The sequence below is a fragment of the Erpetoichthys calabaricus genome, chromosome 5, assembly GCF_900747795.2.
Source record: "Erpetoichthys calabaricus chromosome 5, fErpCal1.3, whole genome shotgun sequence".
NCBI classification, from domain to species: domain Eukaryota; kingdom Metazoa; phylum Chordata; class Cladistia; order Polypteriformes; family Polypteridae; genus Erpetoichthys; species Erpetoichthys calabaricus.
This window is the reverse complement of record NC_041398.2, coordinates 166559445-166578240: the sequence shown is the minus strand read 5'-3', so window position 1 is coordinate 166578240 and position 18796 is coordinate 166559445. Positions and strand designations below refer to the sequence as shown.

The window sequence follows — 18796 nt, the reverse complement described above, 5'->3', positions numbered from 1 at the left end:
TACTCAATGGTTAGAAAGCGTGCTAGAAATCATGAGTGTCATTGCCAGATGCTATAGCCGTGTGTGTTAATAGTACTTTGCTAGGATCAAAATGGGAGAGAGAGAAATAAGGGCAGAAATGGTATTCTCAAATCCAAGACAATGGGGACAGACAGAGGAAATTTAAACTTGATGGGTCTCCTACATGTGCATTATTTTGCAATGACCATTGACAAAAACCAAATAACTAGGAAAAGCAAAAATTGATTTAATGCAGGGATGTTTTACTGATAAGCAACTGTAAATAACATGTTGAAGAGTAAGCAGCTCCAGGGACCGAATAACATTAGTAATAAAAAATTATTATTATTACTTATTATTTGATCGATGCCTTTATCCAAGGTGACTTAAATTTGAGATACAATTGGTTACATTTCTTGTATTTTTCCAGTTACCACACAGGTGTGTGAATTGACTTGCTCATAGTCACACAGCGTCTGTAGCAGGATTTGAACTCACAACCTCAGGGTTTGAAGTCTTACGTACAAAGCCACACACGTGACACAGCCAGCTAACCTGTTGTTTGGTCCTCTGTTGTATGCTTTGTTTCATCTTCTTGCTCAGTATGTTCTTGACTATAATTCTCTTGGACAAGGCCGAATCCTTGAGGCTTAACACTGAACAAAGAAAGAACATATTTTAATAGTCTTAATAAAATCCATAACCTACAATATCGTGAACATTTCTATCCTAATCCCTGACTAACTTCTCATAACAAAAAATGTTAAAAAAGAGGAATAAAATCTTAAATGACAGTATTCTCATAAAAAAGCTACTTGAGCTGTGAAATGAAGCAGTTAAAATATCATTCAAAGTCTTCTATCAATCCATTTCAACCAATGATTCCTAAATTTGCATGGTATATGGTACTTATACTTAAAATACTACTGTTCATTCATTTTTAAAATTTGATTTCAAAACTTTCACAGTAATATCTGCCAGGTTTACCAGGCAAACCAATGAGATTATTATTTTCCCAGCCTTCAGTGTGGAATGTCATTTACCTTAGCACATACTATCCTTTACTATCAAAACATTGTTAAACAAAATCACTGCACTTTCAAATTACTCAAAAAACACAACTGAATGAATTCTACATTTCACAAATGTTTATGTATTTGTTTATAGGAATATAATTATGTAGTATAGATCAGTAGTTTCAATTTTCAGTCCTCAGGGCTGAACACATTTTTGTTCCAACCAATTTCTCAATTATTTAGTCATTATTACCTTTAATTCATCTCATTCTTTGTTTAGCAGACCCCTTTTTTCCTTTTATTTTGCATTTAGAAAAGTGCAGTTGTGTCAGAATTACACAAAACATTTGTATTTTCTTACATCTCTAAATGCTTATTCTGTGTTTTTTAATTCTTTTTTTATTTGTTGTGTTTGCATTATTAATTTAATTTGAATATGACAATTAAAGTTGATCAAAGCAGAAAATATCACAAAGGAGCTGCTACTTCAGTGTTACCCACTTATGTGTTGATTAAGAAATAATTATCTAAATAACTAGAACTTTAAACAAATTAAAGAATATTTAAAAGGAAAAAGAATGAATTTTTACACATCTAACACATAAAAATATCTTCTTCACTCAGTAAAAATACAGCATGACCAGTTTGTAATTTCTAGATAGTTATACGAGGGATGTTCAAAAGGTTTTACATTTTCATTGGAAATGGTGAAGGTGGGAGGAGAAGTAATTGAGTATTAAAAAGTTGGTACAATGCTGGGAAAATTGCATCGCAAACGAAGGTGACTATGTAGAAAAGTGATGTAATTTGTTTTTGAAATTCTTAATAAACAGAGTAAAAAAAAAAAAAAAAAAAAAAGTGAAAACTTTTTGAATGGTCCTCGTAAAATATAGAAACTGGAAAATAAGGCCTTGCTTAATTAATGTAGGAGTCCATTAAGAGAAGAAATGGGTTGGGACAAAAACCTGCTGCCACAGGAAGTCTTGATGACTGAACATTGAGAACCACTGGTATTGATTAAATAAAAATATCTATGCTTCTCAAAGACCTCCAACAACAGTAATCAGATTTCACCCTTTGGTAATTAACCAACTACTATTACTTAACATGAACTCTTTCATATCATCATCAGAAAATACTAAACAAAGAACTCTGGGATTGTACTCTCTACTTCCTATAATTTCTTTTTTTTTTTTTTTTATATAGTGGGTAACCAATAGAAAACGTATTCAGCAAATCATGGAGTGTACATTGACAAGAACTTCATGAAACACTAGGCTGTTGTGAAAATTGCCCCGTTGATTTTTAACCTCTGGCATATAGATGGAAAAGTCTTTTTTTCTTGGGTGCACTGTTCACAGAAGCAGCAGTACGGCACTTTTTCACCAATTGCTGAATCCCTAATATATAATCTTGAAGGACTTATACAAACATACTGTTCCTTAATCAGAACTTGCTATTACAATGAATATGGCATGTCTTCTCTTCAGCACACACAGACAGATTACAGAACAAACAAAACAAAACAAATGGTGAATGGGGACTTTCCACTAGCATCACCTAAATTTACTGCTGCTAAAAATATAAAATCTTTACCGTGGCCTACACTGAGCTACCTTGTATAATTAACCCAAAAAGCATGGATAGAATAAATGAAAGGCCCAGAGTAGAAATTCATCTTAAAAGTTAAATATTTATATCTTATTTCTTACGTTAGGGGTTCTGATTCCTTTTCCCAGGCGTTGATGGCCACATGCAATGTTTCCGAGCTCTCAGAATCGGACTGCTTTAGGCCAAGTTCTTCAAGCACTTCTACTTCCAAATCTTCTGGCTCTGTAAACAAAAAAGACCTGCCATTATGAAAAAAGGCATTAAATAAAATTTCTGTTAAATGAAAAAGGAAGGAAAGGCCATAGGTCCAGTCAGATGTTTGTTGAAGAAAGTTGAAATAAAGGGTAGAACGTGGACTGTTAAACAAAAGTCAACGTCAAGGGGTAAAAGACTAAATATGAAAGTCACATAGATTATTTAGTGTAACCCCCAGATGCTAGCAAAGAAGCCGAAATAAAGTTGAATGCTAGTCAATATTGTTATTGCACGGCATCAAAATAATCTGCATAAGACATTTTGTGTAATGTTGATGACTCACATTGTGCACTGTCAAATGGGGATTTTGAGCTGTCAGAGGTTACAGTGAGAGAGCAGCTGAAAATAGCATCAGTAGTGTAACATGTATCAAAAACAGTGTGACTTGAATAGTATATGTTTCAAAATGATTATGTATAATGTTTATACAACTGGTAGCTGAATGCTTTCTACAATGAGTTAGTTTTTTTTCACAAAAATGAGCTTTTCTGAAAAATATCAGCCTCAAGAGTTAAAAGAAATGGGTAATTTGCTAAACCAAAAATGCAATATCAAACATTCTTTACCGTCAAGTCCATCAGACGGCTTCACAGGTTCAGGTGCTAAGTCTAAATCTGTAGAGGATTTTGCCTCTGTAATATCTTCATCCTTTGATTCTCTTTTGATAATTTCAGTTGCATGTTTGCCAGTTTCTGAATTCCATACAGTTTCTGTCTCCTTAATTTTTACTGTTTCATCTGTCTTCTGAATGCTGATTTCTGAAAATCAAAATGGGTTATAACTTGCAGAGAATAAACTGAAGGGTGTATGACAAAAAACAAAAACACCACTAAAAATAAAGAATAATCATCATCTAACTAGAATGATGCAAATGGTGTATGCATCAAAAGTAAAGCAGTGATCAAACTACCTAATTTCTAAAGGACTCTCCATCCATCTATGCATTGTCTAGTTGTGGGTCGTGGAGGGGGTACCAGCCTATAGTAGGACTTATACAAACACACTGGAGTCTTGAAATTAGCCTGATTAGCCTACCTACAGATTTTTGGGATGTATGATGAAAACGCAGGAGCAACATTTTAATCCTGTGTTCAATAACTGCTTTTGCACTTTATCAGTATCTGTCTCCTGGACCATCATCTGTGAACTTTCACAGTGGGATGACCGCTTCAATCTAATTTTGATTAGAGTTAAGTAGGAAGCAGGCTTATCTTTTGGGCAAGCAGCTTATTTGACATGCAAAATTATGTAAAAATATTGTCAGCAGTGATTTTTCTCACATTGCTTGTGGAAGGCACATAACTCACATCACTAATCAGTGTTTTTCCCTGGAAATTGAGCATGATCTTTCTCAGAATATGGAATAGTATCTAGTATATCTATTTGTTACCTGCATCAGCAGCTATCCAAAATCTGATTCCAGACTTATCAGATTTGTTTGATTTTCACTAGTTGAAAGGGCAATAACATTTGATCAGGAACCACATTCATCAACAGTATGTCTGTTCTGCACAAAGTGTGCTGATACAGCAGCAAAGCTATACAGTATACAAAGTTCACAGCCAGCATCAGTTACAGCCAGCATCAGTTTTAAACGAGTATAGGAGAACATGAGAGATGAGACATTGAGGATGGTGCAATCTGCATTTTCTATTGGTTGCTACAGAAAGAAAGGTCATAATAGTTGAACACCAGATAACTATTATTACATACTGAAGTAACTGTGCTTATTTTTATGGAATTTTATGTTATTTTAAGGAAATTAAAGTGTACACCTTAGAACTCAGACCACATACATTCCCCCACGGCACATTGTATTAATGGCAATTACCTTTTAAAATTATGACAGTTTGCTTCATGGGGGGCTTCCAGAAAATCATTATGCTCATAAAGAAGGGAAGACTATAAAATCATCCAGTATTATTAGTTATTAAAGTATCAAATTGCACAAGTGAATGTGGCATCCTAAATGTTATTCAATTTATATAAACAAGCACAGTAAACAATAGTTAAACATATTATACAAAGAAAAATACTATTCTAAACATATTCAGATATTATGACTGTAAAGTGAAAAAACACTTGACTTTTTACCAGTTTCACCAAGTGCAGTATCTTGTAACATTAGTGTCTGTGGCTGTAGTTTTGCTTCTTCCAGTACTTTCAGAACACTGACATCAGGACATTTTCCCCACTCTCGTCTTGATGGCTCCATGGCCTGCAGTTTGATGACTTCCCCAATAGTTTTCTCTACAGGGTAGACAAAAAAGTAAGATACTGATTTTCTATTGTACTAACTTGACATCATGGTAATTTTTATTAAATATGTAATCAATGTCAACTGAGCAATTGATATAAAAAAATTCTGTTTTAAACTTAATTATATATTTACTGAGAATGTGTGCAAGAGTAAATCTAATAAAAAAATTATAATAAGACAACACAAAGGAATAGCATTACTTCTGAATTTTTTGCAATCGTGCTATAGATACTGACGCATGTCAAAGTAGGTGTTTACAGCTTTGTTAAACTTACTAGGTTAGGAATTTATAGACCACATGCCTTTTTACACTTGACACTGTTGTTGACTGTTTCTAAGGTTCCTGAGTACTAGTCCTGGGGGACTTGGTGACCACAAGATTTTGTTCCAGTTTCACAATCAGCAATTTGCTGTATTTTGATTTTAAATTTGAATTAGCTGGCCCTTTTCTGTTCTTATTATGAATTAAGAAAAAACTACAGTGTAAGCTTTACATTAATAAGAAATTTAGAATGATTTATAAATTTCTGTCAGCTTTAAATCATGATTTTTCCATTTTCTCCTACTTAATTCCCTAATTTTCTGTGGAGGTTTGCCACTTAAATGTATTCATATACTGACAATCAACAAAGAGCATAGCAAAAAACTATTGATTGCTAAAGAGGAGCAGATACTTCAATTTTCTTCTGGATATAGAAAGTACTGTATAGAAAGTACTGTAGTTTCCTTAATTAACTTACTTTTTTTCGCAGCAAATGTGAGTGGTGTGCTGATTATACTCTATTAGGATGAAGCTATGCAAGTATTAATACAATCCCTGTTCTCTCAGCAAAAATGTATTACCAGATGACCATTTTATACCTTACTGGTTCATAATATGTTACCTGTAAAGTTTTTTTTTTCTAGGCCTGATATTGATACCTTTTTTTTATGCACTGACCTGTTGAATGGCTTGCAATATGCTGATAAATTACCGTAATACAGTGGAACCTCGAGATACGATCACCTTTGTATACGAGAAATTCAAAATACGAGGAAAGTATGAGCGAAAAATTCAGATCTAAATGCGAGCATTGGCTCGCGTAACGAGCCACGAGCCAGGCTGTGGGTATAGCTCGCGGCTTAGCGAGGGGGCGTGGTAGCAGTTGCGAGCCGCGATCTGCGGTGTCTGCGTTTCTCACTTAAGTGCACAGGTGGGAAACTGCCCACATCCATGATTGTTCCTGTGGCTGATGGGCTGCAGCTGCCATGTCCTCCCCGCATATATAGAGAAGCGCGAGCCGGTTAAGGGGGAGAAGTAAAAGAAAGGAGAGAGAGCGCAGGCAGGCAGGAAGTCGGTGCGGGAGAGCAAGCGAGCGAGTGCAGGCTCGCGTGTAGCTGAACAGTGAGCTGAACAGGCGAGCCAAACAGCTGAAGCAGGACGGTGTAGAGAAGGTCAGCTGCATTAAGAGTGTCTCGCCTGTTGCAGAGCCGCAGGTGAGACGCTAACAGAGAAGAAGCACCGGGGATTGTCATCTGTTTTTTAAAGACTGCATCCTTTTGACGTTTTAACCTCATGTTAAAGGATTGTTATTCTTGTGTATTTTAAACCTCCACTTCACAACTGTTTTAAAGATTATTTATTTAAAGATTTATTGAATACTCTACTGCACTTTGGACACCTGTTTTGATTCTTTTAATAATCAGTTATATTATTTACCAGTGTTATTTATTAAAGGTAGACTACAGTATATATAATTTATCAGTGTTATTTGTTAGGAAAATTGATTTTTATGTTAATATATTTGGGGTGCGGAACGGATTAACTGGATTTCATTTTTTTCAATGGGGAAGTTTGTTCTAGATACGAGAAATTCGCTATACAAGCTCAGTGCTGGAACGAATTAAACTCGTATCTAGAGGTTCCACTGTACAATGAAAAACATAATATTGGTAATTTCAACAAATAATACTTGAATATTTGCTATTGCCAGTTTGTGGTGTTACAAAATATGAAAAAAAAAATGGGATTAAAGATTTCACTGTGACTTTTGCCCTAAAGACTGGGTCTAGTGGTTTTAGGATGGAATCAAAAAACAATCATTGTACATAGGTTAAGGAGTGCTTTGTTTTGCATGCACAGCAAAAACCATCCATCCATTATCCACCGCTTATCCGAGGTTGGGTCGCGGGGGCAGCAGCCTAAGCATGGAAGCCCAGACCTCCCTCTCCCTGGCCACCTCCTCTGGGAGGACCCCCAGGGTCCAGGGCCAGCCGGGAGATATAATCCCACCAGCGTGTCCTGGGTCTGCCCCATGGCCTTCTCCCAGTGGGGCATGCCCGGAACACCCCCCAGGGAGGCGTCCAGGGGGCATCCTAACCAGATGCCTGAACCACCTCAACTGACTCCTCTCAAAGCGCAGGAGCAGCGACTCTACTCCGAGTTTCTCCCGGATAACTGAACTCCTCACCCTCTCTCAAAGGGAAAGTCCAGCCACCCTGCAGAGAAAACTCATTTCGGCCGCTTGTATCCGCGATCTTGCTCTTTCGGTCATTATTCAAAGTTCGTGGCCATAGGCGAGGGTAGGAACGTAGATCGACTGGTAAATCGACAGCCTCGCCTTTTGGCTCAGCTCTCTCTTCACCACGACGGACCATTGCAGAGCCCGCATTACTGCAGATGCCGCACCGATCCGTCTGTCAACCTCCCGCTCCATTCTTCCCTCACTCGTGAACAAGACCCCGAGATATTTGAACTCCTCCACTTGAGGCAGTACTGTGCTCCCAACACGGAGAGAGCATTCCACCCTTTTCCGGCTGAGAACCATGGCCTCGGATTTAGAGGTGCTGACTCTCATCCCCGCTGCTTCGCACTCGGCTGCGAACCGCTCCAGTGAGAGATGGAAGTCACTGTCCGATGAAGCCAACAGAACCACATCATCCGCAAATAGCAGAGACGAGATTCTGAGGTCACCATACAAGACCCCCTTCCCTCCTTGGCTGCGCCTAGAAATTCTGTCCATATAACTTATGAACAGAATCGGTGACAAAGGGCAGCCCTGGCGGAGTCCAACCTCAACAGGAAACGAGTCCGACTTATTACCAGCAATGCGGACCAAACTCCTGTTCATCCTGTACAGGGACTGGATGGCTCGTAACAACGAGCCTTGTACCCCGTATTCTTGGAGCACACCCCACAGGATGCTTTGAGGAACACTGTGAAATGCCTTCTCCAAATCCACAAAACACATGTGGACTGGTTGGGCAAACTCCCATGCCCCCTCCAGGATCCTGGCCAGGGTGTAGAGCTGGTCCAGTGTTTCACGGCTGGGACAGAATCCGCATTGTTCCTCTTGAATCCGAGATTCGACCATCGACTGAACTCTCTTCTCCAGCACCCCTGAATAGACCTTACCGGGGAGGCTGAGGAGTGTGATCTCCCTATAGTTGGAGCACATCCTCCGGTCACCCTTCTTAAAAAGGGGAACCACCACCCTGGTTTGCCCATCCAGAGGCACTGCCCCCGAAGTCCATGCGATGTTGCAGAGACGTGTCAACCAGGACAGCCCCACAACATCCAGAGCCTTGAGGAACCCAGGGTGAACCTTGTCCACTCCAGGGGCCCTGCCATCTCGGAGCTTTTTAACTACCTCGGCGACCTCAGCCCTGGTTATGGACGGGCGTCCCCCTGAGTCTTCCAGCTCTGCTTCCTCTAAAGAAGACATGCTGGTGGGATTGAGAAGATCCTCAAAGTATTCCTTCTACCAGTCAATAACGTCTACAGTTGAAGTCAGCAGGGCCCCATCTCCACTGTACACAGTGTTGGTGGAGCACCGCTTTCCCCTCCTGAGGCACCTGACGGTTTGCCAGAACCTTCTCGGTGCCGACCGAAAGTCGTTTTCCATGGCTTCCCCAAACTCCTCCCATGGCCGAGTTTTTGCCTCTGCAACAGCCGATGCCGCCACACGCTTGGCCCTCCGGTACCCCTCAGCTGCCTCTGGAGTCCCACTGGTCAACCAGACCCGATAGGACTCTTTCTTCAGCTTGACGGCCTCTCGAACCTTAGGTGTCCACCACCGGGTTCGTGGATTGCCGCCACGGGAGGCACCGACAACCTTGCGGCCACAGCTCTGTTCTGTTCACACCAGTGGTAATTTAACAGTTAAAGTGCAGATATAAAAACATAGGAAAAGTCCTTCATACAAGATACCTTTTAATTCAATGCTATAACAGTGAATATAACACTGGTGATTTTACCATAAGGATGCTAAATTCTGAGGATTTATTATATCCTGTTTACAGTAGACACTATTTTTCATTCACGTTTAATGTCATTTTATAACTTGTTCACTTTTGAGTTTGTCATGTTGCAGAAACATTGTTCAATCCCTGCTGAAATTTATTGCTTCTGCCCGCTGAACTGTTTGAGTGAAGTACATTCACCAAAAAAATAGTTAGCAAAGTACAACTTACAAAACTGGTCCAATGGGAGCCAAGTTGTTTCATGCAGACAGACCGACATGATGTCAACAGAAAATATATGAAAAAATTATTAGATTTTTCCCTGTATACATCTGAAAACACAAATTTACAAAACCTTACTGAAACAAAGCTTTTGAATAAAAAAGTAGCATTAAGGAAGGTAACCGGTCTTTCTGCATGTTACTTTTGAACATTATAATGTTATAAAAGCATTCCATGTGCTACATGTACAGCATGTTTGCACTGAATGATTGTTACAGTGTTGTATATATTTTTGTATCTTCTGCTCACTGTGTGTCTGTAAGCATGAATTGCTCACGACTTGTTTAGTGTTCTTTAAAAGACACATGAGGTGGGGGAAACAGTTTCAAGCTATTGCAACCCTTGAAATTACAGTGCTTCATGGAAATGGAGTTCACTGCAAATACAGTAATGTATTCCAGTAATCTACATAAGAAAGGCATATAAAATGGCCTGTGATTGCTTTTCTTCTGCAGCTATGCTTTCTTTTTACTACTAGAGACAAAGATTAATTGGCACTCCAACAACAATTCACCAATGAACAAACAGCTAGAACCCACCTCTCTCAAATGTGATGGCTAAAAATGACAGTTTAGGCTTCAAGGAATATTTTAATATTGAGTGCAATGTCTCTGAAATTAGTTTTCATTTATTTAATACATGCATACAAAAATAAGGACCAAAACATATTTCATGATGTACTTAATTATTTATATTCACATATAGTTTTGTTATTATATCTTTATTGTCACATTTTAAAATATTTCTCCAAAGAAAATCAATCCCTACCCATCTTCTTTTATATAAACTATGGCATCACAAATCTTTACTCACAGTAGCTTACAAATGAAAGAACTGAATATATCTGGTATTTTCTACTCATTACCATTATTTCTGATACTATTATTCAGAGGAATTTAAATTAATATGTAAAAAGAGTGGGAGTGTTTATCAGGGAATGATTAAGTTAGTAATACTGTAGTGCTGCGAGGGTGGACTGCCATAATGTTCTATCTTCTTCTTTCAGCTGCTCCCGTTAGGGGTTGCCACAGTGGATCATCTTCTTTCATATCTTTCTGTCCTCTGCATCTTGTTCTGTTACACCCATCACCTGCATGTCTTCTCTCACCACATCCATAAACCTTCTCTTAGGCCTTCCTCTTTCCTGGCAGCTCTATCCTTAGCATCCTACTCACAATATACTCAGCATCTCTCCTCTGCACATGTCCAAACCAACGCAATCTCGCCACTCTGACTTTGTCTCCCAACCGTCCAACTTGAGCTGATCCTCTAATGTACTCATTTCTAATCCTACCCATCCTCATCACACCCAGTGCAAATCTTAGAATCTTCAACTCTGTCTCCTGCTTTCTTGTCAGTGACACCGTCTCCAACCCATATAACATAGCTGGTCTCACTACCGTCCTGTAGACCTTCCCTTTCACTCATGCTAATGTCAGTGCCACAAATCACTCCTGACACTCTTCTCCACCCATTCCAACCTGTCTGCACTCTCTTGTTCACCTCTCTTCCACAATCCCCATTACTCTGTACTGTTGATCCCAAGTATTTAAACTCATCCACCTTTGCCAACTGTACTCCTTGCATCCTCACCATTCCACTGACCTCCCTCTCATTTACACACATGTATTCTGTCTTGTTCCTACTGACCTTCATTCCTCTCCTCTCTAAATCATATCTCCACCTCTCCAGGGTCCCCTCAACCTGCTCCCTACTATCGCTACAGATCACAATGCCATCAACAAACATCATAGTCTGCAGGGACTCCCGTCTAATCTCGTCTGTTAACCTGTCCATCACCATAGCAAATAAGAAAGGGCTCAGAGCCGATCCCTGATGTAATCCCACCTCCACCTTGAATGCATCCGTCACTCCTACCACAGATCTCACCACTGTCACACTTCCCTCGTACATATCCTGAACAACTCTTACATACTTCTCTGCCACTCATGACTTCTTCATACAATACCACAGCTTCTCTCGAGACACCCTGTCATATGCTTTCTCCAGGTCCACAAAGACGCAATGCAACTCCTTCTGGCCTTCCCTTAACTTCTCCATCAACATTCTCAGAGCAAACATCGCATCTGTGGTTCTCTTTCTTGGCATGAAACCATACTGCTGCTCACTAATCACCTCTCTTCTTAACCTAGCTTCCACTACTCTTTCCTATAACTTCATGCTGCGGCTCATCAATTTTATCCCCTGTAGTTACTGCAGTCCTGCACATCCCCCTTATTCTAAAATATCGGCACAAGTACACTTCTCCACTCCTCAGGCATCCTCTCACTTTCCAAGATTCCATTAAACAATCTGGATAAAAACTCCACTGCCATCATGATGCTGCAAATTTTAAACAGGGCATTTTACATCTTTCTGTTCTAAATGTAAGTAAGCAGAGGTGGTTGATATGGCAATAGGGGTTTTAATTGACATTCTGATCTACTTCTGCTGTAAATGTTTAAATGTTGGGTTGCCCACTGTCACCAATAGGTGCTGCATGTTCCCATGTGACATGGTTTACGGGGGCTGGATAATTTGTGATTGCTGCATAGAATAAGGCTTCTTTAAAATAACTGTGTAAGATTTTGTGAATAAATGCTGCTTTACCTTTATATGAGGTGTGTCTATTGTTACGATACTTAAACATTCAAAGTTAAGTAGTCAAGTATAGGCTATTGTTAGTTCCGTGTTTAGGTGGAAGGATAAAAAAAAAAAAAAAAAAACCTTCACAGTAACACACAGTTGACAGATTGATAGAGAATGTTGTTTAAGTGCTTTTGAGTGTAGTGGCCAGGAGAAGGTCATCAAGGACCGACATATGAATCTAACATAAATGGATTGTCCTTTTCCCTTTTATAGCTCACCAAAATAACAAAAATAGAATTATTATGCCTTGTTAATTTATGCAACATGTGATACAAGAGTAGTTAGTTCTAGTGAAGGGTGTGTGTAAAGCTGCATGTTGGTAAAGATGATTAAATTGTGTATTGCTGAAAAGACTCTTTAAAAAGATGATTTTATAATAAGAAAATCAGAAATATAGCAATTATTTCACATTGCCTTTAATAGGGAAGGCAAGACAATTTTTGCATACTCAGATGAATGCTTAACAGTTTTAGTCGAGTGCAAAAGCAACTTTCACGATGCTGTTAGTTCCAAGAGCAAAGCAACATGGGTAGGAAAATCGGCCTCAAAATGCTCTGTGAATGGAATGTGCATAACAGGCAAATGGCAGTCTGTTTTCCTGATGACTGAGTCCCTGAGCTAACAACTAAGAAATTCGAATAAGTTGATGTTCGTTTTGGATGTGATATGCAAATAGAACATAGCACGTCTGGAGTAATACAATGTGGAAATCAGTGCAAGGAACTACATTCTATTAATTACATTTTGTTGTAATACATTTGAATTGTTCCAAAGAGTGACATTCAACTTCTGTGCCCTAGTAGACATTCATATGTTTAGGTGTTGTAAAATACCCCATGGGGAGTTTAAAGAACAGAAGTTTATAAATTACAAAAAAAAAATAATAAATTTGAATGCACCTAGTATGTACTCTTTGGTTTACCAGGTTACCACATAGCAGTCAGCAGATTGGGACATGTTGCCAATCCCTCCTGTGAGCTTCTACAATTGATAGTCCTTTTATTCCCACTACAGAGAGATCAACATTTCACTTTGGTATGATTATATTTTATTCAGTGGGGCAGGAGTGGGTAGAGAAATCACAATTTTAGAAATTTCACCCTATTGAATTAGTGCTTAGTACAGTTTGAAAACATCACAGAGTCTTCTTTAGGAAGCAGATGACTGTTTTAGCTGGCCGATTAAAGACAAACATTCATGTCATGGGCGGCACGGTGGCGCAGTGGGTAGCGCTGCTGCCTCGCAGTTGGGAGACCTGGGGACCCGGGTTCGCTTCCCGGGTCCTCCCTGCGTGGAGTTTGCATGTTCTCCCCGTGTCTGCGTGGGTTTCCTCTGGGCACTCCGGTTTCCTTCCACAGTCCAAAGACATGCAGGTTAGGTGGATTGGCGATTCTAAATTGGCCCTAGTGTGTGCTTGGTGTGTGGGTGTGTTTGTGTGTGTCCTGCGGTGGGTTGGCACCCTGCCCGGGATTGGTTCCTGCCTTGTGCCCTGTGTTGGCTGGGATTGGCTCCAGCAGACCCCCGTGACCCTGTGTTCGGATTCAGCGGGTTGGAAACTGGATGGATGGATGGGCATTCATGTCATACTCCATTTTGGCACCTTCATGTGTAACAGTATCTAAACTGGACTTAAACTTACTGCTTATAGATACATATAATAATATTGTACGAGTTGTGGAACATGCAGTAGAGCAGTGTTTCCCAAACTTGGTCCTGGGGACCCACTGTGGCTGTAGATTTTTGTTCCAACCAGATTCATCATCAGCGACAACACCTCATAACATTAAGCTCATTTAATTAGCTGTTTCTTTTTCTTCTTTTATTCGACATTCAGAAAAGCATAGCAGAATGATTTGTACATTTATAAGACATTTAGAAATATTTTTATTTTTGCTATAGATTTAAATCCTTAACTCTTTTATGTTGATTTCATTATATTTTGTCCTTTCTCTGTGCAGATTTCCTCCTTTGTTGTATATATTATTAAGGACAATTAAAAACGAACAGAGCAGACACGCTGGCAAACAACACTGAATAATCAAAGGCTGCAACTACTTTAGTGTCAGACCCAGTAATTAGTAAATAATGGATTAATTAAACAATTAGAATACAGAATGAAAATCAAGATGAAAATACTGTTAAAAAGAAAAAAAATACATTATTCCCATACAACTGCTTGGTACATTTTAATTTTTTTTTTTTTTTTAGCACACTTTAGTTTTCTAATTTCTATATTGTTCCCAAAACATAGAACCTGGGAAATATTAGCCCAGGAGTCCAATTAAAAACACAAGCTGGTTGGAACAAAAACCTGCAGCCACAGGGGGTCCCCAGGACTGAATTTGGGAAACATTGCAGTAGAGGAAGGCTGAAAAAATTATGTCACACTCCAAAAAGCAGCACCCAAAAATTAGGAGCAATTGCAGCAAGGTGGCTGGTTAGTAATCTTAAGTTTACCATTTTGCGATTGGCTTGTGGTAGATATTGCTCATCTGCGAAAACAAAACTTATCAGTGAAAAATATCAAGGAGATGGAGAATATTATTCATTTTATTACAAAATGCCATTTATATGAAGCAATGCTGATATTCAACAATGAATAACTTTCAGGGTGCTTAACACAATGGTTACAATTGATTCAATAATCTGTGCAAGCAGTTTATGTGATAAGTGGACCATAGCATTGTGCCGATTTTAAATAATCGTGCCCTATAAGAGTGTACGCTCTAATCAGGCACAAGACTGCTTCGCTCAGAGGGAGGCTGGGGGTAACTGTCTGATTGCGAAGAGTTGTGCAAGTGAGCATGTCAGACAGGTGCCTAATTAAATTTCCGGGAGGTTGTGGTGTGTTCGCACCTGTGCTCCATGAGGAACATTAGTATAAGAGGAGCCTGCACAGGACAGAAAGGGAGGAAAAGGAAGACCAATCGGGAATGAAAAGGAAGAAAGGAGAAGATTGGAGAAAAAAGGAAAAGAGATAAAAAAAAGAGGAGGTTAAATGACTGGAGAGAAAAAGACAGGAGGTGGAGGAAAGCAATTGTGTGTGTGGACAAGAGGGAGAGATAGAAGGCTGGCAACTGGGTGGAAGTTCTTTGAGGTGTGTGCAGCTGATGATCAGTGGCCAAGTTATAAGGAAGTTGGAGAGTGACATACTGCTCAGTTGGAGCGACTCACGGCACAAGGCTGTAGAGAAGCAATGTGGGTACAGGGGAATTGTAAGATTCAGTTAGGCATCTTGTGGCTATATCCTGGGTCCGCTGCTCTTCTCAATCTACATGCTTACATTAGGTCAGATTATCTCAGGACACAACGTGAGTTTTGATGTCACTACACTGGTTACCTGTGTCATTCAGAATTGACTTTAAAATTCTGCTTATGGTTTTTAAAGCTTTAAATAATCTCGCCCCGTCTTATATATCGGAATGTCTGACACCTTATATTCCAAATCGCAACCTCAGATCCTCAACTGAGTGTCTCCTTAGAATTCCAAGAGCAAAACTTAAAAGAAGTGGTGAGGCGGCCTTCTGCTGTTATGCACCTAAAATCTGGAATAGCCTGCCAGTAGGAATTCGCCAGGCTAATACAGTGGAGCACTTTAAAAAACTACTGAAAACACATTACTTTAACATGGCCTTCTCATAACTTCACTGTAATTTAATCCTGACACTCTGTATATCCAATTCATTATAATAACCATTCAAAATCTGTACTAACCCCTACTCTCTCTTCTGTTTCCTTTTCCGGTGTCCTATTGGTGGTGGCTTGTGCCACCACCATCTACCCAAAGCACCATGATGTTCCAACAATGATGGATGGATTAAAAGCCAGAAGTCTGTATAACCATCAGCATCAAGTGACTCCGTGAGAACCCTAACTACAAAGAGGACTATTTCATTTATGTTAGGTAGAATGCCCAAAGGGGACTGGGCGGTCTCGTGGCCTGGAACCCCTACAGATTTTATTTTTTTCTCCAGCCTTCTGGAGTTTTTTTTTTGTTTTTTCTGTCCACTCTGGCCATCGGACCTTACTCCTTCTTATGTTAACTAAGGTTGTCTTATTTTAATTTCTTATTTGTCTTTTATTCTTCTTTTCCTCATTATGTAAAGCACTTTGAGCTACTTTTTGTATGAAAATGTGCTATATAAATAAATGTTGTTGTTGTTGTTACCACAGCTATGCTGATGACACACAGCTGTATTTATCAATTGCACCTGATGACCCCGAATCTCTTGATTCACTAACACAATGTCAAATTGTATCTCAGAATGGATGAATAGTAACTTTCTCAAATTAAATAAAGAGAAAACCGAAATCTTAGTGATTGGCAATAATGGATACAATGAGGCTATTCGAAATAAACTGGATGCATTAGGATTAAAAGTCAAAACGGAGGTAAAAAGATTAGGGGTAACTGTTGACTGTAATCTAAATTTTAAATCGCATATTAATCAGATCACTAGGACAGCATTTTTTCACTTAAACATAGCAAAAATTAGACCTCTTATATCATTGAAAGATGCTGAGAAATTAGTTCACATGTTTGTTTTCAGTCGACTAGATTACTGTAACGCACTCCTCTCAGGACTACCCAAAAAAGAAATAAATCGTTTGCAACTAGTGCAGAATGCAGCTGCTAGAATCCTTACCAGGAAAAGAAAATCGGAGCACATTTCTCCAGTTTTGATGTCACTACACTGGTTACCTGTGTCATTCAGAATTGACTTGAAAATTCTGCTTATCTATACTAATTAATAAAAGGCAAAGCCCTCACTGACTCACTGACTGACTGACTGACTGACTCATCACTAATTCTGCAACTTCCCGTGTAGGTGGAAGGCTGAAATTTGGCAGGCTGATTCCTTACAGCTTACTTACAAAAGTTAGGCAGGTTTCAATTCGAAATTCAACACGTAATGGTCATAACTGGAACCTCTTTTTTCACAATATACTGTAATGGACGGCAGCTCGATGGCCGTGGGAGGAGGAGTTGAGTGTCACGTCATCACGCCTCCCACGTAATCACGTGAAAAGACTGTGAACGCAGTAGGGAGAAATGAAGGAGGAGCCGCAAACAGCGAAGAACAAAAAATTCATTAAACAATTGAGAAGGGAGTGAAACAATAAGAAGCGAGCGAGTGAAGCATATAAGCATCTTCATAAGGGAAAAAAGCACGGTGTAAAACGTAAGTTTAAATTAAGTTTATAGAAACGCTCCCGCTGTGGATTGCAATAACATATTCGCGAGATAAAAGTTTAATGAGAAGACACGAGGTATAAATGAACCACACGCCGCAGCGCAACGTTAGGGGCTTCACCTCTGGCGCTGACGTTCGAGATTCGATTCCCGAGAGCGGATGCAGTGAGTGTGTACGCTTGATGAGTCCAGAATTAGGGAGAAACACGTGTCGCATACTCTTTGCATTATTTGAAAGTAAACTATTAAAACCATTCTATGATCTGCTTCTTGCAACTGAAAGACGGCACATAGGGGATGTTAGCCGACTTGCTGACCGCAACGTTAGGGGCTTCAACTCTAGCGCCGCAAACAGCGAAGAACAAAAAATTCATTAAACAATTGAGAAGGGAGCGAAACAATAAGAAGCGAGCGAGTGAACCATACAATCATCATCATAAGGGAAACAAAGCACAGTGTAAAACGTAACTTTAAATTAAGTTTATAGAAACGCTCCCGCTGCGGATTGCAATAACATATTCGCGAGATAAAAGTTTAATGAGAAGACACGAGGTATAAACGAACCACACGCCGTAGCGCAACGTTAGGGGCTTCACCTCTGGCGCTGACGATAGAGATTCGATTCCCGAGAGCGGATGCAGTGATTGTGTACGCCTGATGAGCCCAGAATTAGGGAGAAACACATGTCGCATACTCTTTGCATTATTTGAAAGTAAACTATTAAAACCATTCTATGATCTGCTTCTGGGAACAGAAAGAGAGCACGTGGCGGACGTAAGGCGACTTGCTGACAAACCACAAGCGTGACCTGGCAGGTAACCACCCATACAATCAGATTGTGATTCAGAAAACGAATGCCATGAATGTAATTACCACGATCTACATACTGTCAAATAAACGAAACACACGCCGTAGCGCGACAGCTGTGAAAAGGGAGCTTCACAAAAAAACAGATCCTTAACAAATTGTTATTGGTATATTTTCGATCCGTTTAAAAAGGTTTTCTTTTCTTCTTAATAAAAGATTAAAAGCAGTACTTCGCCGCAACGAAGTGCGAGAATTTGGCTATATATATCTGCTTCTCGCAATTAAAAGAGGGCACGTAGCGGATGTTAGACGACTTGATGACCAACCATAAGCGTTACCTGCCAGGTAACCACCCATACAATCAGATTGTGATTCAGACTAGGAATGCAATGAATGTAATTACCCCGATCTACATACAAGGCGAAAGTCTTGCAACATTCAAAGATGATGGTTTGAGATAAGTACACCATGGGACATAAAAGAGCTTATGAAGCCTTGAAC

The 18796-nt window shown here is 39.5% G+C and overlaps 1 protein-coding gene across 2 annotated transcripts in view; it reads right to left on the bottom strand.

Moving 5' to 3' along the window:
- The window catches only part of nek1 (NIMA-related kinase 1), a 331746-nt gene that overhangs the window by 88354 nt on the left and 224596 nt on the right, over positions 1-18796 (bottom strand). For both annotated transcript variants that reach the window (XM_051927638.1, XM_051927639.1), the window contains exons 26-29: positions 4977-5132; positions 3449-3640; positions 2729-2849; positions 556-656 (exon numbers count right to left, since the gene is read on the bottom strand). In XM_051927638.1, the coding sequence (XP_051783598.1) occupies positions 556-656; positions 2729-2849; positions 3449-3640; positions 4977-5132 (570 nt within the window). The remainder of the gene's footprint in view (positions 1-555; positions 657-2728; positions 2850-3448; positions 3641-4976; positions 5133-18796) is intronic.